Here is a 25,104-nt window from a genome sequence, read left to right on the forward strand (position 1 = left end):
CAGCCAAGTGTTTTGATGATATCCTGAACCGGTGTTGCTTTGTGTGGAGGTGCGTTGTCATGGAGCAAAATTACCTTCCCGTGTCTTCTGGCCCATTCTGATCGTTTTTCGATCAACGCATTGTTTAAATTAATCAATTGTTGTCGGTAGCGAACAGTATTAACGGTTTCACCAGGTTTTAAAAGCTCGTAGTGCACCACACCTTTCTGATCCCACCAAACACACAGCATTGCCTTCTTGCCGAATCGATCAGGTTTTGCAGTCGATGTTGATGGTTGTCCCGGATCAACCCATGATTTTTTCCGTTTAGAGTTTTGAAAATAAATCCATTTTTCATCTCCAGTAACAATTCGATGCAAAACTGATTTTCTTTCGTGCCTTTGAAGCAAAATTTCACTGGTGTTTTTTCGGTTCTCCATCTGTCTTTCATTCAATTCATGCAGCACCCATTTTCCACATTTTTGGATCTTTCCCATAGCTTTTAAACGATCAAAAATTGTTTGTTGTGCAACATTTAACATTTCTGCCATTTGCTTTTGACTTAAGGTGTCATCTTCATCCAATATTGATTGCAGTTCGGCGTCTTCAAACTTTTTTGGTGGCCTGCCACGTTCTACATTTTCCATATCAAAATTGTTATTTCTGAATCGTTGAAATCATCTTTTGCACGTTGCTTCTGATAAAGCATAATCACCATATGCCTCGACAAGCATTCGATGTGACTCTGCAGCACTTTTCTTCAAATGAAAGCAAAAAATTAATGCTTTCCGCAAATCATCATTTTGTGGTACAAAAGTCGACATTTTTGGCACAATGAAATAATATAGTGTTATTTGTTCAAGGACTTGATTTGTACTAAATATGTTTGTCAGTTTGTATATCAACCAAGCAAACCAAAAAAAAGGTATGTTTACAACAAATGCCCTATATCGAGACATTTATATCCTGACGCTCATTTCATACCGGTATACCTGGTACATTCATTGGCAAAGATGGTATAACACTGTGGGAGAAGCATGTAGCAAACAAAAAAGTAAAAACAAGAGCCGAAAACCTGATAAAAGATGTGTTAGGGGTAAAAGGAGCTGCAAAAAATTTAAAAACAGAAATAGAATGTTGAAGGTACTTCTTTTCAAATGAGGTTCTAAACTTGATTGTACATTATACAAATAAATGCATACAGTCGATGAGAGTAAATTACCACCGAGAAAGGGATGCGAGAGACACTGATGTAATAGAAAATGAAGCATTTTTTGGATTATTATATTTGGCTGAGGTTTTGAAATCCAACCGTCTAAACATCGATGAGCTATGGAGCAAAAATGGTACAGGTGGAACTGTTTATACTGACCATGTCTGAACGTAGATTTCGATTTCTTTTGCAACATTTACGATTTGATGATTTAACAACAAGAGATGAACGGAACAAAACGGACAATCTCGCTGCCATAAGGGAAATTTTCGAAAATGTCGTCGGAAATTTTAAAACAGACTATACGCCATTAGAATTCGTTACCATAGATGAAAAATTGGAGGCGTTCCGAGGGCGATGCAAGTTCAGGCAAGACATCCCTAATAAACCCAACAAATATGGGATTAACGTATTTGCTATGGCTGACTCTAAGACGTTCTATACTTGTGATATGGAGGTTTATGTAGGCAAGCAGCCTATTGATCTATTTGAAGACAGGATGAGTCATGAGGAACTGTACATACTTCTACCATGGGACAAGATTATTAAGAGGAATATCGAATGAACATTAAAAAGTTGCTCACATTTATTTTTGTTGTTATACTGGGAGTTTTACAAATTTTATTGAAGAATGGTTTTGGCAATAACTTTGTAATGCCAATTCACTTTTTTTCATTTTTGGGTGAAAGAGTACTCTGTTGGGTGTGAGTGAGATAATGTATTCAGAGTTCGGAAAATCCAGGACCGTCTTCAAAAAATTTAGTAGGTTTTTTCCATACCAAAAAATTCACCCTGTATATCAATTTTTGAAAAAGCACTATACACATTTGTAAAAGGTCAGATGAGCTAATAGTTATACCTATTCAACAGATCTGTCACACTCTTTATTGCTTTATAAAAAAACGAAGTTTGCGAATATGCTTTAGTTTTGGATATTTAGATAAACCTACCATTCTTATTTTGAGTACACTGCATGTCAAAGTTAAATATTACAATTAATAATAAAACGCAAGACTTTGCAAATTTAATGGAATCATAATGGAAAAAATAAGAAATTAAAAATTCGCTATTTACTATTATCAATTATTACCAACAAATCATAGGCGCCTGCGAAAGTTTTGGGCTGTCATTATTGTTTTTGTAATATTTTGACATTTGTTTCTACTTATTCTAACAAGTACAATTAAAGTGTTTGAGAATTTATGCGGCATTTTAACTAAGAAGTAAATAGTACGCTAATAAAGGAAACGCCGAATACGCGGACATTATTTTTATTTATGGGTTTTGTGGTGGGAACGGGAGAACTGCTGTCAGGGAATATAGAAGACGATATCCGAGAAGAAAAATTCCTAACCACCAGGTCTTTGGATCTGTTTTTAATTATATTAAAGAAAATGGTACGTTTCCTAAAATAAGATCAGAGAGGCATGTTAATTTTGACCTCGAAGAGGATATTCTGGCTTCTGTCGATACGAGCCCTAAAATAAGCACCAAAAAATTAAGCGTGCAACTACAAAATGTCACTCAATCATGAGTCAGAAGGATTTTGAGGAAAAACCGTTTACATCTTTACCACATCCAATTGGTGTAATGCTTGTGTCCTGGGAATGAAATCCATCGTTTGCGATTTTGATGGATCCAAAATAATAGACCGGCTTTGTACAGAACCCTATTCACAGACGGAGCCCAATTTACTAGAGATGGTGTGAATAATTCACGTAATTCGCACGTATGGTCTGAAGAAAATCGTCGGGCAATTCGAGAGTATCGTTCGCAGTACCGATTTTCCGTAAATGTCTGGATTGGTATCATAAATAATCAATTAATAGAACTCCACTTCTTTGATGGTCTTTTAAGAGGGCCTAATTACTTAGATTTCTTACAAAATTACCCAATCTTTTGGCCAATGTTAGAATTCGAGAGATGTATTTTCAACACGATTGTACACCACCACACTATTCAGTGGCTGTACTATACCATTTAGATGCTACATATCAAAACAGATAGATAGGAAGGGGAGGTCCTATTTCATGGCCACCAAGGTCACCGGATTTCAATCCCGTTGACTATTTTGTTTGGAGTCATTTAAAAGAACTAGTTTATGCAGAAAATGTAGATACATGGCAAGAATTGCTTGATAGAATTATTAACTGTTCTAATGATATTAGAAATCATCCCATGGTAATTAGAAAGTCAATCATGCAGTTAACTGTTCAACAAGCTAAATGCATGGAATCTAGAGGTTTCCATTTTGAAAATATTCTTAAGTAATAATTGGTAATAGTAAATAGCGAATTTTTAATTTCTTATGTTAGTTTTTTCAGTCACTTTCCGACAATAGTAAAAATAAGTTCCTTTTTCTCTCGTGATTTTAAATTTAAAATGTTATGCATTTCTCAGAAATTTTTTTCCATTATGATTCCATTAAATTTGCAAAGTCTTGCGTTTTGTTATTAATTGTAATATATAACTTTGACATGCAGTGTATTCAAAATAAGAATGGTAGGTTTATCTAAATATCCAAAACTAAAGCATATTCGCAAACTTCGTTTTTTTATAAAGCAATAAAGAGTGTGACAGATCTGTTGAATAGGTATAACTATTAGTTCATCTAACCTTTTACAAATGTGTATAGTGCTTTTTCAAAAATTGATATACAGGGTGAATTTTTTGGTATGGAAAAAAACTACTAAATTTTTTGAAGACGGTCCTGGATTTTCCGAACTCTGAATACATTATCTCACTCACACCCAACAGAGTACTCTTTCACCCAAAAATGAAAAAAAAGTGAATTGGCATTACAAAGTTATTGCCAAAACCATTCTTCGACAAAATTTGTAAAACTCCCTGTATAACATCAAAAATAAATGTGAGCAACTTTTTAATGTTCATTCGATATTCCTCTTAATAATCTTGTCCCATGGTAGAAGTATGTACAGTTCCTCATGACTCACCCTATAGTAATTCACCAACTGCAGTGGTGCAAAGATTATGTAAATCAATAAAAGGAACTAGCCGTAATGTAACAGTCGATAACTAGCTTACCAATATGGACTTACTGAATTGTCTTTATACCGATTTTAAGTGGACACTATTAGGAACTGTACGCAAAAATAAGAGAGAACTACCTCAAGAGTTTTCCCGTCCAGTGGGACGTCCAATTTTGTCAAGTGTGTTTGGCTTTAGGAAAAATTGTACATTCGAATCCTTTATTTCAAAAAGAAATAAAAACGTTTTGCTTTTATCAAGTATGCATTATGATGATAAAATAGATGAGTGATCTTAGAAACCAGAGATGATATTGGACTGTAATATGACTAAGGGTGGAATCGACTGTGTAGACAAATTATGTGCCGCTTATAATTGTGCCCGTAATACACGAAGGTGGCCCATGGTCATATTTTACTCTTTACTAAATGTGACTGGAATCAATTCATACGTCATTTTATCAATGAACAACTCTACTAATTTACAAAGAAGGCACTTTTTACGAGCTTTATCTTTTCAATTAGTGGAAAAACATATTCGTCGACGAGTGACTCAATCGATCCCACGGGTTATGCAAATAAGAATAAGGGACATTTTAGGATTAGAAGCACCCACATCTGAGCCAGTACCCGAGGGACATCGAGGACGCTGTTCATATTGCGACCGAAAAAAGAACAGACCAACTCGCTATCAATGTGTTCAATGTCAAAAATTCATGTGTTTAGAACACTCTCTCATGATATGCGGGGACTGTCTCCAGGAATAAGACTGACTTAGATTATACTTAATATACTATAACGTTAGTTTGAATTATTCTCACCATTTTTTTAATAATAGCGTTGTAAAACTGATGCATTTTTTTATACAAATTATATTTAAACTATATTTATGCTTTTGAAAATTTTTTCCCTAGATGTTTTTCTAAGGAACTAAAATATAGTTAATTTACGTTTGCGGAGTTTGAGTTCGCGCCCGAGCGAGTTATACCCAAAATAGGTGTGAGCTCCGAAAGGCTGATCAAAACTTTCAAATTCAATCCTCATGTTCATAAATGCACGGACCTCATAACCCTTCGAGGAGTTGATGCAAATATCTTGAATCCAAATAGAACTCTATTTTCTATAACTCTTAATTTCAGTATCAATGATAAATAATTTCGATTTCAATTTCATGCTATAAACAATAACTTACCCATAAAATTCGATGGTATATTAGGTAGCGATTTCTTAACTTATTTTTCATGTCTCCTAGAATTCGATAAAAGTCATCTTAAAATAAAAGATGAATCGATTCAAATACTTCTAGAAAATTCACATTTCGACTTCATTAATCCATAAAACAAAGAATTTAGAGGATATGTCATAGAACCTAGAAGTGGAGTCATTGTCAAAATTAGTGTCTTAAACCCAGAAATAAAGGAAAGAATTTGCTCAGAATTCACAATACTGGATGAAATGTATCTTTGTCCCAGTATTGTTAAAGTAATTAAGAATATTGATGACTGGATAAAATAAACGAAATGTGAAATAGGACGTACATGCCCCATATAGAAGAGATTTGTCAGTTAGTCTTGAAAAGGACACTGCCCTTGCCTTTCGATAAGAAAATAAAACGCTCCAGCTTGTATTAACATTTAGTGCCGTGTTTCATTGATACCCATTTTCTTATGAAAATTTAATAAGTGCAATAAAGCAATACATCAGTGGCAGAATGCAATATTGTTTTTGAGTGAATATTTTTAATTTTGGTAAGTTTGTCTTTTGAAATGTTTATTATTGAAAAGTAGCGTAAAGTTACAAATAGTTAAATCTTAGGTTATGGATAATTTAACTTCTCAACCAACCACAAGTAGTGGTCGCCCTAGTAAGAAACGGCAGCGCCTCTTTCTAAAACAGTGTGAACTTGAGACAATTATAGAAAAGTATTTAACCGAAAAGGAAGATGAATCCCCTGAAGATAACCTTTATCAGTCTTCTGATGAGGAGGATGACACAGTTCAATCTATTGACGGGGATAAAGATGTCAGGGTTAGCACTGATGAAAGTGACTCTGACTTAATTTCGAAGAATCAAAATGGAGATAAAGGCTTAGATACGGATGATTCAGACTTAGTGAAAGTAATGAATGTACCAACTAAACTCTTCGGAAAAAATAAATTTAAATGGAGCGGGGTAAAGCCAACTCGCACCCGACGTGCAAAAAGAAATATAGTGCATCATTTACCTGGAAACAGAGGTGATGCTCGTTACGTAAAATCGGGTCTTGAAGCTTTCTGCTTATTTTTTACTGATGACCTTATGAACAATATAGTGCGATTCACAAACTCTGAAATAGAGAAACAACGATCTCGTTATAAAAATTAACGATGCAGAGAAGATGAAGCGGTTTCTGAAAGTATAAGATCTAATTTTACTAAATATATCAGTATAATTGAATTGAAGGCATTATTTGGTCTATATTTGTTAGCTGGAGTTTTGAATATGAATCATGTCACTGTCAAGGAGTTATTTGATAAATATTCTGGGGTGGGGTACTTCCGTTTCACAATGCCTCAAGCCAGATTTGAATTTCTTACTAATTGTTTGCGTTTTAACGATCGTGAAACTAGAGCTAAACGAAAGAAAGAGAATTGCTTGACCCCCATTAGAGAATTATTTGATCATATAGTTCAAAAGAGTCAGGAATTGTATATTCCTTTTGAATATTGCACAGTTGATGAACAGCTGCTTGCGTTTAGAGGCAGGTGTCCATTTAAAATGTACATTCCCTCTAAATTTGACAAATATGGGATTAAAATTATGCTTTGTGATGCTAAGACATTTTATATGCTCAATGCTCAAGTATATACTGAAAAAGGTTTCACTCCGGCAGGTGTACATACCAGTTGCTGAGTATTATTCAGTGGAAATAACCAAACCCATTCACGGAACTAACAGAAATTGTACTTTTGACAATTGGTTTACATCAATCCCAATGGCACAGAAATTGTTAAAAAATCGTAAAGTGACAATTGTAGGAACTATAAAGACAAACAAAGCAGAGATTCCCCCAAGTTTTACAGATATAAAAAAAAGGCAGAGAAATAGTGTAATGTTTACTTTCTTAGAGGAATTTACATTTCTTTCATACCGTCCGCTAAAATCAGAAAACAAAAAAAAATGTGATGATGCTATCTAGTATGTATGATCAAGCAGATAAAGAAAAGATGTTTCATTGCCTGAAATAATTCAAATCTACAATAAAACCGAAGGAGTCGACACACTAGACAAGGTTTGTCATCAGTATTCCGTCTCCAGAAGAACATGTCGTTGGTCTCTTTGCCTATTTTATGGATTGCTGAATATTGTCGGAGTAAACACATTAGTACTTGTCAACGGTTCTGAAGCAAAAGAAAAGGAAATCATTTCCAATAGACGAACATATTTGAAAAATTTAGCATTATTACTCATAAAACCCTATATGAGAGAAAGGTTAACTTGGCCAACTTTGCCTTTGTATCTTCGGAACAGCATCGTGGGAATATTGAAAAAAAAACGTATCAAACGACATAAAACAAGATGAGGATAAAACCTCAGGAAGGTGTAGCTTTTGTAATCGATCTTGCGATTGTAAAAGTCGTATCAGTTGCCAGATGTGTTCAAAATTTATTTGCGCAGAACACCAAGTAAAAATATGTCCCACCTGTACAAAAAATAACTAGTTTTTAAGAAAATAAAATGTAATGTAAGTTTTTTTTCTAATAAATTTGATTTTTGTAGTTTTTTTTTAATTTTCTATTACGGGGTACAGTAGTACCCCAGGGTGGGATAAGTGTCTTTTTTTATATGGGTAGGGTTTAAAGGTTAAAACCCGCAAACACAAAACCTTATCGATTCTCTCAAATCCATAAAGAGGGAATTGATAGGCACATTCACGAAATGTTAAAAAACGAGATCATAATCCCTTGTAATTTGCCGTGGAATTCGCCTGTATGGGTGGTACCTAAAAAACAAGATGTCTCGGGACTGAAAAAATGGAGAATCGTAATTGGCCATAGGAAGCTTAATGATATCTCAGTAGGCGACTCGTTTCCTCTTCCAAACATTGTCGACATTCTGGATCAGTTAGGCCACTCGAAATACTTTTCCATAATAGATTTAACATCAGGTTTTCACCAAATCAAAATGTCCGAGGAAGATGCTCCCAAAACTGTATTTTTTACTCCAACGGATCATTATCAGTTTAATAGAATGCCTTTTGGTTTGAACATTCCCGTTACATTTCAGAAGCTCATGAACACTGTCCTATCCGGGATTCAAAATCTTCGATGTTTTGTATATTTGGACGATATAGTAATCCATGCCGATACCTTAGAAAATCATAATAAACGATTAATTGAAGTATTCAAACAATTTTCCATTTCATTCTAAAAATACAGCCGGACAAGTGCGAATTCTTACACAAGGAAGTAATGTACTTAGGACACATCATCACAGATATCGACGTTAAACCTGACCTAAATAAAGTCCAAGTTGTTTCAGAATTTCCCAATCCGAAAATTCGAAAAGACATCAAGTCATTTTAGGCTTAGCAGGATATTACCGACAGTTTATCCCAAATTTCAACAAAATCACACAACCCCTAATCAAATTACTAAGGAAAAATCAAACTTTCGATTAGACTGACCAACAACAAAACTCATTTGATCAACTCAAAAATTTATTATGTTCCAAACCTGTTTTGCAATACCCGGATTTTTCTGAACGTTTTTATCTGACTACCGACGCTAGTAATTTTGCCATAGAAGCAATTTTATCGCAGGGGAGTCCTCCAAACGACTTACCCATTTCTTACGCAAGTAGAACCTTAAATAGAGCAGAATCGAACTACAGCACGATAGAACGCGAACTCTTAGCAATAATTTGGAGTATAAAACACTATCGACCCTATCTGTATGGTCGTGAATATACGATTTTTACAGACCAGAAACCATTAATTTGGCTAAAGAACTGTCAGGATTCAAATCCTAAATTATTTCGATGGAAATTAACGTTATCAGAGTATAATTTTATCATTGAATATAAATAAAGCAAAACCAATCAAAACGCTGATTGTCTGAGTAGACCGCCCATGTCTAACCCTTTTTCAAATGATTTTTCCAACAACTTCTATTAACCACTTAACGAGTGAGTCTAACTCCCATAAAATTTTTAAGCTTAAACTGCAAAATGCACTAATTATTAGCAGTAACATAATTGAAGACAACACTCACATTTCGACTGCCAAGTTCAACATCTGCATCTTTTTATCAAGCGACTTGAATTTGACGGAACCATACCAAAACGAAATTTGTAACTGACACAATCAGATACAAAATTTAAAAACCTTCAACCCTCAAAAAGGTGATATAATATTTCTCAGAGAAGGCGAAACTATCTTTTTTTATTGCTTCTTGTCGAATCATTATTGGGAACACATAACCCACGAATATATCTATAATTCTTTAATCAAGCTCAAAGGAAAATTATTAGAATTGAATTTATCTTCAGTTTCAATGTCTCGAATTCAATCCCTTTTTAGTAAACTAAGCTTTAATAAAATCCGAGTCATGTTAAGAGAAATATTTAAGAATGTAAATATAAGAATCACTATTTGTCATAACACAACTTCGACTTCTAAACCTGAACAGATCCCTCAAATACTAGAAGAATATTATTCCTTGCCGTCAGCAGGACATACTGGATTTCACTGAACCTATAAAAAAATTAAACCAATGTTCAGGGTGTCCCATTTTCGTGGTAATTGTGGGATATCTCGGTTATTAATAAAGATAGAGAGATCCAGTTTTCGCAAACCCGTATCACTTTTTAGTGAAACTAATGACGACGTTGACAGAATAGATCCAGTCATCTTAGTTTTTACACTACAGGGCGTTTTTGAAAATATTGTATTTTGGGATCCTCCCTATAGTTTGACTATGCGTCAAGTTATTGAAAATGTAAAAACGGTGTCAGATAGAGATTTTTACGTACAATATAGTGGCATATTCAGATTTTATTTATAATTTATAGTTTTCGAGATATGGACCAAACCTTTATTTTTTTAATAGGACACCCTGAATATTTTTACCTATTCTGATTCCCCTAATTTTCCCCATTCCAAAAATATAAAACTCGAAATAGTTTTTTCAAATAACAGTGTCACAAATTGATACTTTCTGCTAAAGTAGTTACTAGAGGAGGCCATATTTAAAACAATAGAATATTTAACTTATTTATTGATATTTGCAGATGTCAGATTCTTATAATATAACTGCAGTTGTGTTAATGTTGCATTTGTATTTCTATTATGCCAGCAAATATGAATGATAATCAGCGATTTAAAAACTATGAATATTATGATATGCTCTTAGTTTTTACAATTTATCAAGAGAATTCCTATGAAGCATCTGAACTGTATTTTAACAGGTAAATACAATACTAATTGACTTATTTGTTAACCGCCATTTACATATATATTTTCAGTATCTAAAATTAGGTATCCAGAAAAACGCCAACAAAAAAAGCAATTTTTTCGAGATTACGGCAAAATTTAATAAACTTTGGATCTTTCAAAAAACCCAGAAAAATGTATACAGTAAAAAAAAACAGAAATGATGAAGAAGTAAATGTCTTGGCCAGTGTCAATTTTGAAGAAATAACTTCATGCAGGAAAATCGAATCGCAAATTGGAGTCTCAAAAATTAGAGTGCAAAAAATTTTACGTAAATATAAATTTAAACCATATAAATGTAGAGTTGTTCAGAATCTGCATTTTGGAGATCATTTCACAAACGCATTAGATTTTGCCGGTTTTATTTAGAAAGAATCAATGTTGATCCAAATTTTTGTCGCCATATGATATGGAGCGATGAATCTTATATATTTAGTACTGGAATATTTAATATTCATAATAACAGACACTAGACACGTCAAAATAATCATGTAATGTTACCTCGAAAGCGGCAAGGACGATTTGGATTTAGTGTGGCATGCTTTGTACTGGGAACAAAGGTCAAATATGAAATATTTGAAACAACTCTGACTGCAGGACGATATGTAGAAATATTACAAAGCATATTACCTGAGTTGTTAGAGGATACCCTATTAGCTCATCGAGATGGTATATATTATTAGCAAGAGGGAGCCCCGCCTTACAACTCAAGGCACACAAAGATGTTTTCGATGACACTTTGATGATGGACACTTTTCTGAAAAATTGATAGGAACGCATGGACCCATGCTTTGGCCACCCAGATCACCTGATCTTTCAGTCTTAGATTTCTTTTTATGGGGATATTTAAAAAACAGGATTTATCAAAGACAACACTAAAATATAGGTAGTTTACGCATTGCTACAGAGGAGGCTTTCCAATACCTAGAAAGACATTCGGTAATAATTTTAAACGTCTTAAACAGAATACCCAAACTATGCGAAAAATGTTTAGACGTGAACGGAAATTAGTTTGAACATTTGCTTTAATTTATATCATCATTCAGTTAAAAAAAAATTATTTTTATTAGTAATAGTATATCTATCTTCTAAAAATAAAATAATATTTTGAGCTCTTTCATAATACATACTGTTAATTAGATTTTAACTATTAATATAATTATTGATAATTTTAATTGTCACTAATTATTTTGTTTTAAATATGGCCGCCTCTAGTAATTACTCTAGCAGAAAGTGTCAATTTGTGACACTATAATTTGAAATAATCATTTTGAGTTTTATATTTATGGAATGGGGAAAATTAGGGGAATCAGGATAGATAAAAATATACAGGGTGTCCCATTAAAAAAACATAAGTTTGGTCCATATCTCGAAAAATATAAATTATAAATAAAATCTGAATATGCCACTAGATTGTGTATAAAAATCTTTATCTGACACCGTTTTTACATTTTCAATAACTTGACGCATAGTCAAACTATAGGGGGGATCCCAAAATATAATATTTTCAAAAACGCCCTGTAGTGTAAAAACTAAGATGACTGGATCTATTCTGTCAACGTCGTCATTAGTTTCACTAAAAAGTGATATAGGTTTGCGAAAACTGGATCTCTCTATCTTTGTTAATAACCGAGATATAACACGATTGCAACGAAAATGGGACAACCTGTGCAAATGGACCAACATCAAAAAGGACATAAAGAATTTTATTAAAACATGTGAATCATGCCGACAAAACAAATTTGTCCGTAGTAAGGTCAAAAAACCAATGGAAATCAAAACCACTAGTTCGAAACCCTTCGAGAAAGTTTTCTTAGACATAGTAGGTCCCTTGCCATTGTCCGAGTCTGGTAACAGATATATCTTAACATTGCAAGACGACCTAACTAAATTTTCTCAACCCTACAATCTACCCAACCACGAAGCTCTTACGATAACTTAAAAATTCGTTCCCGAATTTATTTGTAGATTCGGAATTCCCGAATCACTAGTTACGGACCAAGGTCACGATTTTACTTCAAAAGTACTTAAGAAAATTGCGAAGTTTTTCAAAATCAAGCAAATGAATTGCACTGCTTATCGTCCTCAGAGTAAAGGCGCCCGTGAAAGAAGCCATGCTACCTTAGCAGACTATCTCAAGCACTATGTCAATAAAGAACAAACCGATTGGGACAAGTGGGTAGATTGCGCTATGTTTTCGTATAATACCACAGTTCAGTCTTCAGCAACCCTTTGAGTTAGATTTTGGAATCAAACCTAATTTACCAACTGCAATTTTAAGGCCTCCAGAATTCAAGTATACTTACGACTCGTATCTAGATCAGTTAAAATTCAGAATGCAAACCGCTCATGAACTAGCTAACGACAACTTGAACCGGGGTAAAGAAGTAAATAAATCATATTACGATCGCAAGGTAAACGACATCTCATTTACCATAGGAGAAGATATTTATTTACTAAGTGAAAAATTGCCAACAGGGAAATCACGAAAGCTCAATCATAATTGTGATGGACCATATAAAATTATAGGGAAACCCTCACCTGCAAACTACACAATTCTGATAAAAAATAAATCAGTAAAACTCCACTCGAATCGGTTGAAAAAGGCGTTTGTGTCAATTACCTAATTATCCTGACTAAAACTTTAAATCTCATCCTCTGCCATCCTTTAATACTTTGAACCACGCTTTAACTACTTTGAAATTATTAAGGTCGATCCAGGTATATATTTTAAGTTACGAATTTCCAAAACTGAGCAATATAGTGAAAATATTTAAATTTCTGTAAACATTCGTAATCCTTATTCGAACTCTTCCATAATTATACATATAATAAGTACCTACTTAAAATCTGTATATTTTCTAATTTAGTTATTAAGCTACTGTATCATGTCTACCTTTTCTAACTTGTTGTGCAATGTTTCTTTTTTTGACTCTTATTGTATAACTAAGTACCTTATCTGCTACTATCTTATCCATTGTGACAAACTTCGCCAGTTTTCCCCAATGTCTAATTTAAGGGGGAAGGTGTAATGTAACCTTAGGTTACGCCTATACGTTCCACTACTTTAGTGATATGTTGGGAACCCATTATCTCCCAATAAGGGTTACCCTTCATAAAAACTTTCACTCCTTTTCCTTGTCAAGACAAAAGTCTGAAACATCTATTTTGCCAAAATCTCACTACACCTGTAACACCCCCATAAATCATCATTTCTTATCATTCTCTTGACGTTAAAGGGTTAAGGATTTAGAAAGTTACTATCTGTGGATTGTCTTGTTAATTGCCTAAAATCGGAGTACGCCTATGGGTACTGACCCCTAGATTTGGTATTTAAGATACCCCGAGGCTTGTAAAAGCACCATTATAATAATATAACTAGAGGCTCCCGGAATTTTGTAACCTCCCTCATTAACTCTTGGCTCTTTCTATTGAAATGTCAGTTTAATCCCAAGATCTTTAGTTTTGTAAACGATTAAGGGTTGTGTATGTCATAACGAGTGGAATAAAAATCTGCAATAATTGTTTCCGAGTTTTGTTTTTTGAGTTCTATTACATAACTAATAAAATTAATGTTATCAACATGCAAGGTTCCAGCAAAACCATGAAGAAAATAAACAGATGTACCCACTTACGTTGGGGTTGCGGGACGGTGTTGGGTAAAGGAGAGGGATGGAACCCGGGATGGAGGGCAATCTGGTTCCGGAGGTCAAAGGGGACGTTATATCTTTAACTCTGGCATTCCTTTTTTTCTAAGTGAAATTAATAAATTTAGTCCGAGGTTTAAGTATTTCTTTTCTTCGATAACATTAAATACAACTTTAAAATTAATTGGCAAGGTCTGGCTCTGTTCAATTAGATTCCTCCGAACTGGAATCTGCTGACGGAGACGTAGATTCGTCACTGTAAAAAATACAATTATTTATTACACAATATAATATAAACTGCAAAATACAGGTTGCATTCAGAACAATTAATAAGAGTATCTAACCACCACATTTAGCAGCAAACAAAACCACAGCAAAACATGAATGACACACATTCAATTTTCATTTCAACTATTTGCATAGGTGCTGGTAAAGTAGAATTAACTACAGTAGAACTCGCTTAACACGTTCAATGCCAAAGACGCAAATTCACATTAGGGTGCATTGCATACGCCACCACCGCGATATCGCGTTTTTGCTTATAATCTGATTACAGATATGCTAAATTCTTATCGCTGGCGATTCGGCTTTGATCTTTACCGGCGTGTTTGTGGTAGCAATTAAGTTGGTTGTAGTTAAACTGCTAAAGAGCCGAAATCATATAAGTGGTGCGGTTAGCAATTTTCACCCAACACCTCGATGATGCAACGTCGCGACGTGAGATAAATCACTGACCATGCGAGTGGTGTTACAGGGTAGGCGCCCTATGCCAACTGGCATTGAACGTGTTAATACGAGATCACGGTTACTACGTTCAATTTACAAAGTTCCCTCAAAAGTTCCATATAAACACATGTATTTGTATTTATTTATAACGAGGTGAGGTACCGCTTAGAAGGGGCATATTTGTAAGTCCTAATATGAAAAAATAAATATATGTATGTAAGATTTCGGTATCGTTATGGAAAGAAAAAAATAAAACAAAAGCAAGTTTTGAGGTACTTCTTTACTTGTCAAGGATCCGAGTCAGAATGCCCCCCGATACACACTTCTCATCCACCCCCGAGTGCGTCCCCTTTTTTTTTTAAGAGCATTGATAAGCCACATTCCAGGCCTTTTCCCACGATTCCCTGACCCATCATCAATTTTTCTCTCGCCTATGTTAAGGAATTCATAAACAACCCTCTATCGTTTTCTCACGCTTATCTTAGAAGTAATTTACGGCTAACCCCCATGTCATTCTCACATGGTATTACTTGATAGTCTTAACATAAGCGAGGAATGCTCACATATATATGTCATACATTTGTTCTAGCCATCTGTCCTATGGACACATTTAAAACTTTCATTCTCAAATTAAAGTTGCCATGGAAAAAAACATGGCTGCAGCTATCTGTCATTGCTTTGTAAACTTTGTTAGTAATATTGCTAATAGACCACAACAAAATATTTTCCCATGGAATATTCCGTTGAAGAAAAATTGTAAAGCACCCCGGGTTACGCATACGTATTATTATATCATATATGTATTAACCTCTTACATTATTTCTTGTACTATTTTCTCATGGAAACCTAAGGACAATATTAGAACTTAATTAGAATGTATGTTTACGTAGAAACACAATTCCTTTGTCTGATATAAGCAACCCATCAAATTGTAATTAGCTGAGACTCAAAGTCTCAGTACTGTTTAAGGTTCAAACTACCCTTATTAATGTACTTTAGTAAAGTCCATGTAGATATCATGTATATAAATAGGGCAGTCAAGCAGTTAAGATATAGTCCAGCAGAAACCTTCAGACTCATCTTCACAAAACACTTACATAAAAGGGTCTTTACGCCTCGCTCCCGCTCTTGTATTATCGAGAAGTTAATAAAGTGTTATATTTTTGACTCGCGTATAGTTATTCCAACCCGGCACATTACACCAACATCAAGCTCTAAGATGCGAAGCGTTACGGCTTCCAACATCAACAATTTTTTTTGTTTTTTTAATATATATACAGGGTTGCTCATTAGTGCGTCAAAGTGCGATATCTCAGTAAATATACATTTTGGAAGGAAATGTGTCTTAGTAAAGTTTTTGGGGAATAAAAGGCACGCATTTTTAAATTATTTTCAAATGTATAGGGTCTCTCATAAAAGTGTGGCAGTACCAAATTATTTTTTTTCAAATGGAACCCCCCAATTTTTTTGCCATTTTCGGATTTATCGTCAAATTTTATGGCTAGTTTATGAAATAGGTCTTATATAAAAAATTTACCATTTTCGAGTTATTTGTGAAAATTCGAAAATTTTGATAGCTGCAAGGTCTCACGGAAATCAATGCTGTTCCCTAACCGTTGCGAATTTTGGAATCGATCTTATGAGGCTCCAAGGCGACATAATAAGCTACGTTTTGACATGTTTTAGTTTAATAAAAGTTTTCCATAACCCTCGAAATAGGCCTCCGAAGTTGCACGACTTCAATCCTCAATAACTTGCTTATTTCAAATAGAATGCCATACTTTTCTCGACGGCATCGTGTTCAGAATCCAAAAACCTACAACTTTTGTTAACATTACCCTATCTTTAAACTCAACCGTTTCTGAGCTGCCGAAAATTGCCCCTTTTTTACATCTAAATTTGTATTTGAAAAGTCGCATCGGTTACGTCACCATACGCAAATTTTACGCGATGTCCGGTGACGTCCAGTGTCATTTTGACGTTTTCCATGAGTTTCGATGACTGTATTATTATTTTTATATTATTTATAACCAATTATTATTATTTATTTTTACAACATAATTTGTATCTACAATAAATTCTTAAACTGTCCTCCATTTCGATCAGAAACCAATTGAAGTCTTGCCAGGAAAGACCTATTTACTTTTTGTAACATCTCAATGCTTACGGTATTTCTAAACGCATGAATTATGCGTTGTTTCATATCTTCTGCAGTAGTCGGAGTAGTTTGGTACACAACATATTTTATGTGTCCCCATAGAAAAAAATCTATTTTTGTTAAGTCTGGTGATCTTGGTGGCCAAAAAACGGGTCCGCCGCGGCCTATCCATCTACCTTCAAATTCTTGATTTAAGTACTCTCTGACATCTGCCGCAAAGTGCGCTGGAGCACCATCATGTTGGAGCCACATATTTTCCCTCAAAACTAGAGGAATATTTTGCAAAAGTTGGGGCAAATCATTTTGCAAAAAACGCAAATATTTAACACCGTTTAAATGTCCGTTAAAAAAATGTAGCCCAATTATAAAATCGCCTATAATACCATCCCAAACATTTACAGTCCACTGCCGCTGCGTATTCACTGATCTTACTATTCTTGGATTTTCCATTGAATAATAATGGAGGTTATGACGGTTTGGACTATCATTCTGAGTGAATGTTGATAAATCCGAAAATGGCAAAAAAATTGGGGGGTTCCATTTGAAAAAAAATAATTTGGTACTGCCACACTTTTATGACAGACCCTGTACATTTGAAAATAATTTAAAAATGCGTGCCTTTTATTCCCCAAAAACTTTACTAAGACACATTTCCTTCCAAAATGTATATTTACTGAGATATCGCACTTTGACGCACTAATGAGCAACCCTGTATATATATTAAAAAAACAAAAAAAATTGTTGATGTTGGAAGCCGTAACGCTTCGCATCTTAGAGCTTGATGTTGGTGTTGGAGTCTTAAGGGAAAAGCTTCTGACACCAGGTATTCTTTTGTACGTGGGTACCGCCACGTCAAATCAGGACGATGGTCGAGACAAAACACTACCGTAACGTCAACAAGTCTATATTTAAAAATCTGTGATAACTGTTTAGGTTACTGTATTAAGTGCGTTAGAATCTCAAGTATGAATTTGGAAGAAGGTCGGATTTTAGTTTATGCCTAGAGTTCCACTCTAAATCTGCCAAAAAAAGGAAAGTAGGGAAAACGAGCAGAATTTGGTTTCAGCCCATTTTGTTCTAGTTGACCAATCAGAACACAAATTTGGTAGGTTCCCACGAACTTAGGATTTTTAGATTGAATGAGAAAAAACAGACCTTAAAAGATTTTTGCAATTAACGTCTTAACACATGTGATTCTGCGAAGGGCCAAATTACTGATAAGGACTGGTGAGTGGCGACAGAGTCACGGTGTGTTAAGGGTACTCGAGAATATTTTTACCTAATGGTTCTCACGGTCAAACCAGAACATCCCTCAAGTTGAGCGATTTATGTTTATTGGTTATCGCTTCGTTTGGGATGAGGCATAGCAGATGATTTGGACGGGTATCCAACAAAAGACAAAGAAGCTAATATCTGTCTAAAAAATCGGGCTCTAACCTTAAACACATTTCCTTGTCCGATTCCTCTATACTCCAATTCCAACCCATCAAACGAACATACCTACTTCCTAAATCCTAGATCTGAAACCATTGTCGAACTAGATGTCCTAAATACCGACATGACCGAAGGTATTTGTCCCGAAATCGAAATTTGTCCAGGTGTGTTCTTAGTTAAATCATTAGTTAAAGTTCCAAATTAATAAAGCTATAAGTACCATATTAAACACGACAGAAAAGAAAATCAAAATTAATCATATCAGGTTAGTACTTGAACCCTTCCAGCAAAACAATTCAATTATTCTGAACTTAAACTCAATGACTGATGCGAAATATCACAACAGAGACCGACTCAACCTCTTAGCGGACAATCTACGATTAGAACATCTAAATCCAGAAGAAATTAAATCAATTTTAGACCTTTGTTCTGAGTTTAACGACATATTTTATTTACCCGATGATCAATTAACCTTTACTAGAGCGGTCCAACACGAAATTAAGGTCACTGACCCTACGCCTGTCAACACAAAACTATACCGTTTCCCAGAGGTCCATAAACAAGAAGTTGACAAGCAGGTAAAGAAGATGTTAAAACAAGGCATCATTCGACCCTCCGCTTCACCTTATTGCAGCCCCCTTTGGATTGTACCAAAAAAAATGGACGCATCCGGCGAAAATAAATGGAGAATTGTGGTAGATTACAGGAAATTGAACAACATCACTATTGGTGACTCATTTCCTCTCCCCAATATTGAAGAAATATTAGACCAATTAGGGCATTCACAATACTTCACAACCTTGGATCTGGCCTGCGGATTTCATCAGATCGAGATGAAGTCTGAAGACGTAGGCAAAACAGCATTTTCAACACCTTTCGGACACTACGAATTCACCAGAATGCCATTTGGATTACGCAATTCACCTAGCTCCTTTCAGCGATTGATGAACACGGTTCTCACAGGATTGCAAGGGTTATAGTGTTTTGTGTACCTCGATGACATTGTGGTCTACGCAAGCTCTCTAAATGAACATTCCCAAAAATTGAGGTCAATTTTCGATCGATTGCACACAAACAGGCTACTATTACAACCAGATAAGTGCGAATTTATGCGCAGGGAAGTATTATATCTGGGTCACGTCATCAGTGACAAAGGAATATCACCCAATCCGGAGAAAATCAAAGCCGTATCTAGCTATCCAGTGCCAAAAACTTCTAAAGAAATAAAACAATTCCTGGGATTGACTGGATACTATAGACGATTTATAAAAGATTTTTCAGCAATCGCAAAACCTTTAACTCAACTTCTAAAGAAAGACGTTCCATTCTTCTGGACACCTAAAGCTCAAGAAGCTTTCGAAAAATTCAAAACCATTCTTACTACAGAGCCAATCCTTCAATATCCGGACTTCGAAAAGGAATTTTTACTAACTACAGATGCATCAGATTACGCAATAGGAGCAGTGTTATCACAAGGAGACATTGGTAGAGACTTACCGATCGCTTATGCCTCGCGTACTCTTAATAAAGCCGAATGTAATTATATTAGGTGTACAACTTTGCTTCCGCCGTTTTTGAATAGATGTATGTAGCGGTAAGTAATGATCGAAATAAATAACCCCATGTGGGCATGCAGGAGCCTTGGGCACCTGTTAACATAACCTCATAAAAATATTAGTCTATTTGTGTCTTCATCATAAAGTTATTCGCAATTGAAAATGTCAGTGTACGAGCCAAATTCTCGTCATTTGCGGGAGGTTTTACTTTTCTGCTTCAATATGAAGAAATCTGCTGCTGAGGCTCATCGAATGCTCTCAGATACTTATGGGGAAGCCACTATTAGTGAAAGGACATGTCGTGAGTGGTTTCAGCGCTTCAAGAACGGTGATTTTCACGTCGAAGACCAACATAGCGGTGGAAGAAAGAAGGTTTTCCAAGATGCGAACTTGGAAGCATTACTTGACGAAGACTCGTGTCAAAGTCAACAAGAATTGGCACAATCATTGGGAGTGACTCAACAAACAATCTCAAAACGCCTCAAAGACATGGGAATGATTCAGAAGCAAGGATATTGGGTGCCGTACGAGTTGAAACCAAGAGATATTGACAGGCGTCTGTTCGCTTGTGAACAGTTGCTTGCAAGGCAAAGACGGAAGGGATTTCTGCATCGTATTGTGACTGGGGACGAGAAATGGGTTCATTACGATAATCCCAAACGCAAAAAGACTTGGGGATATCCCGGCCATGCTTCCACGTCGACGGCCAAACCGTCTATTCATGGTTCCAAAATCATGCTCTGTATTTGGTGGGATCAACTCGGCGTAATATATTATGAGCTGTTACAACCAACTGAAACAATCACAGGTGCTCTTTATCGAACCCAATTAATGCGTTTGAGCCGAGCATTGAAAAAGAAACGGCTGCAATACAACGAGAGACATGATAAAGTGATTTTGCAGCACGATAAGGCTCGACCCCATGTTGCGCAAGTGGTCAAGAAATACTTGGAAACATTGAAATGGGAAGTCCTACCCCACCCGCCATATTCTCCTGACCTAGCTCCTTCTGATTATCACTTGTTTCGATCCATGGCACATGGGCTAGCTGACCAACACTTCCGGTCTTATGAAGAAGTAAGAAATTGGATAGAATCGTGGATCGCTTCAAAAGATGTCCAATTTTTTCAACACGGGATTCGTATGCTGCCCGAAAGATGGGAGAAAGTAGTGGCCAGCGATGGACAATACTTTGGATCCTAAAGGTATAATTAGTTTTTTACAATAAAATCGCGAAATTCGGAAAAAAAACGGCGGAAGCAAAGTTGTACACCTAATAGTACAACCGAAAAAGAAACGTTAGCCATAGTTTGGGCAACTAATCAGTTTCGCCCTTACCTTTATGGAAGGAAATTTACAATTCTGACAGATCACCGTCCGTTAACATGGCTCTTCAATTGTAAAGATCCTTCTAGTCGGTTAGTACGTTGGCGGCTAAAATTAGAGGAATATTCTTACGAAATAAAATACAAACCTGGCAAGATAAACTCGAATGCTGATGCATTATCACGTAACACAATATTAGCCGTGAACCCGATCACAATCAGTAAAACGAAAACGTATGACGACTTCATAAAGTTTCACTACACTAACTCAGAAGCTCCTGATGTCGAGCTAATAAAAGAAGATATATTTACTAAATTCCCTAATGCTCTAATATTTTCCAAGGACTTAGACGAAAACAATACGTGTTATGAAGGATTACGATCTACACAGGGCTTAAACGTTATTCCAGACAATCTAAACCTTTATGATATCGCATTGTTAAGTAGCAAAGTCGATCGACGAACATTTTTGTGTATAGGAAAATTGAATCATTTCGACAGTCTGGAGTATAAAGATGTGTTTTATTGCCTCCAAAACCTCCGAGAAAAGTTACTTAAAGCTAAAATTTACAAAATTTTTATTAAAAATCCTGTGGAGTTAAACAATAAGTTGAACCAAGACATGATAAATGAAATGATTCAATTCCTGTTTAAAAAGATAAAAGTAATTCTTGTCAATAAAGCAAAAGTTCTTCCAACGTCAAAAGAAACGATTAAACGCATATTGGAAGATAACCACACATCATCAATCGCAGGACATTCCGGCTATATTCGCACGTATAAACGTATTAAGGAAAATTATAAGTGGCCTGGCATGAAAAATGATATCAAAAATTTCATAAAAAAATGCCCATCTTGCCAAGTGAACAAAACAAATCATAAACCGATTAAAGCCTCTATGGAAATAACAATAACGAGTAGTCGCCTATTTGAAAGACTCACTTTGGACATCGTTGGTCCACTTACCCTAACTGAAAACGGTAACAGATTCATACTAACTACACAGGACGATTTAACTAAATTCTCCCAAGCCAGAGCCATTCCAAATCACGAAGCCACGACTATCGCCAACTACCTTCTAGAACTAATTATGACTTTCGGCATACCAGAAACAATTTTAACTGACCAAGGATCAGATTTTTGCTCAAATATTCTTAACCCTAGAATACTAATGTATCGTAAATTTTACGACGCTCGGGTTTCTTAGTCCGAATTCGTAAGGTTCCGTTTGATCCTGTGCCGCCTACTTATCAGTACCTTCCTGATTATTGCGAAGCTAAACGTCGATGAAACGGTATCTTGCTGGCTAATTGTTTCATGCGTCTAATAGTGTGATCGTCGTAAAATTTACGAGTGATTAGTATTTGCGTAAAATATTTACGAAAAGACAAAAATTAGTATAATCGGTAAAGCTTGGTTTTTCATGTCTCTTTTTTGCACTAACGCAGTTTTTTTATAGAAAATGGCATCCAACAATAGGCCTTTGAGTGACAAAGAACTGCAAAATGAAATTCAAAGAATTATGAATGGCGATTTCCAAAATGATTCATATTTAGAGTCTGGTGATGAAATTGATAATGAGTGGGAAGAAGAAGATCGTTTGGAGGTTGAAAGTAAATCAACTGACAGTAACATTAGTGACTTTGGGGAAGAAGTAAACAATGAGAGAGATAATGTAAACGGGACTAATTTAGTTATTGCTAATCAACCTTTGGACAATCCAATATACGGAGAGAGTAGTACATCATCTGAAGAAAATATTCCGTTATCTATTATAGCGGCTTCGTTAAAACGAAAAAGGAATATAATAAAACCAAAATCAATAAGACTAAAAGGAAAAAATGGACACAAATGGTCCACAAAATTGCCGCAACTATCAAAAAGGACAGCAAGAAGAAATATAGTCCATTTCATATCAGGAAGTAAAGTTGGTGGTGAAGTGTGTTCAGAAATTGTTGATTATTTCCTGCTTTTTTTTTCGGAGGATATTTTGAATAGAATTGTTGTTCACACCAACGAAGAAATTGCCAAACAGGCAGAAAAGTATACTTCTAATACGCCTACCATATCTATACTATCTAAAATGGAACTATTGGCATTGTTTGGTATTCTAGTAATGACTGCCGTCAAGAAGGATAACCATTTGAATGCCAAACAAATGTTTGATAGCACAATCTCTGGCTCTTTTTATAAAGGATGCATGAGTTGTGAGAGGTTTATTTTCCTGGTAAATTGCCTACGATTTGACAGCAAGAAGACAAGAACGGAAAGGTTAAAGAACGACGCATTTGCTCATATTCGTGAAATCTGGAATACATTCATCGAAACGTGCCGAACATCATATACTCCTTCATCATATTTGACGATTGACGAACAACTCTTGAGGTTTCGAGGCAGATGTCCGTTTAGGATGTATATTCCAAATAAACCTTCAAAATATGGAATTAAAATTGTTATGCTCTGCGACTCTTCCTCGAAATATATGATCGATGCCAGTCCTTATTTGGGAAAATCCACGCACACAGGAGGGTTACCATTATCTAACTATTACATAAAAGAGTTGACTAAATCTGTACATGGAACAAACCGAAATATCACAATGGACAATTGGTTTACCTCCGTTGGGATAGCAGATGAACTATTGAGTGATCCATATAAACTTACCATCATTGGAACAATTAGAAAAAATAAAAAAGAAATCCCACCCGAAATGCTTGAACTTGCAAAAAGAAAGCCTCAATCCTCAATGTTTTGTTTTGACAAAAGTAAAACTTTATTGTCGTATATGCCTAAAAAAAATAAGCTAGTATTACTGCTTTCCACTATGCACGAAGGGGCAGAAATTTCGGAAATAAATAATAAACCAATAATAATCTTGAATTATAATGAGACAAAGTCCGGTGTGGACACATTTGATCAAATGTGTTCAAACATGTCTTGTAGCAGGAAAACTAGACGGTGGCCACTATGCATTTTTTACGGAATGGTAAACACAACCTGTGTCAATTCGTATGTATTATATTGTTGTAACAATTTGAAAAATGGTGAAAAACCCCTTCGTCGATATCAATTTATGATTCACCTAGCTCACCAGCTTGCCAGGCCTTGGATGGAACATCGACTAAGTGGTACAACTTTACGCCGCAAACTTCGACAAACTATTCAAGAAATCCTCAAAATCGAAAAAAGATTTGACAACGCCACTCAAGTAGAAGGCAAACGTACCTTATGTTACTATTGTCCCAGCAGGTTAAGGCGAATGACGACCATTTACTGCACTCATTGCAAACATGCTATGTGCGGCGAACACCGCGGGAAATCTTGCACGGAATGCTTACAGGATTAAAAGTGATTAAACACCAAACATGAAATTATATTCCTTAGGGACCAAAGAGTATAGGTTAACTTTTGTTTCAATTAAAAAAAATTTTTTTTTATGAGTTTTTCGTATTTCTAGGAAAAGTCGTAAAATTTACGACACATTAGTATTAACGTGTGATAAAATCACATTAGTATTCTAGGGTTAAAGAACTGAATGCATTATTCAAAATCAAACACGTAATATCCAGTCCATACCATCCGCAGACTAATGGAGCTTTAGAACGAA

At 35.3% G+C, this 25,104-nt stretch overlaps 2 protein-coding genes and 1 pseudogene across 2 annotated transcripts in view; all 3 read left to right on the top strand.

Annotated features, from left to right (window-relative positions):
* Positions 1 to 25,104, top strand: part of LOC136418209 (uncharacterized) — a 166,165-nt gene that overhangs the window by 53,438 nt on the left and 87,623 nt on the right. The gene's annotated exons all lie outside the window — the stretch shown is intronic.
* On the top strand, positions 862 to 4,472 carry LOC136418143 (piggyBac transposable element-derived protein 4-like; annotated as a pseudogene).
* The window catches only part of LOC136418206 (piggyBac transposable element-derived protein 4-like), a 73,765-nt gene continuing 71,322 nt past the window's right edge, over positions 22,662 to 25,104 (top strand). The window contains exons 1-2 of the mRNA XM_066404195.1: positions 22,662 to 22,903; positions 22,957 to 25,019. Of these exons, the coding sequence (XP_066260292.1) occupies positions 22,960 to 24,843 (1,884 nt within the window). The 5' untranslated portion in view covers positions 22,662 to 22,903; positions 22,957 to 22,959 and the 3' untranslated portion in view covers positions 24,844 to 25,019. The remainder of the gene's footprint in view (positions 22,904 to 22,956; positions 25,020 to 25,104) is intronic.

Source organism: Euwallacea similis, chromosome 33, assembly GCF_039881205.1.
Source record: "Euwallacea similis isolate ESF13 chromosome 33, ESF131.1, whole genome shotgun sequence".
NCBI lineage: Eukaryota > Metazoa > Arthropoda > Insecta > Coleoptera > Curculionidae > Euwallacea > Euwallacea similis.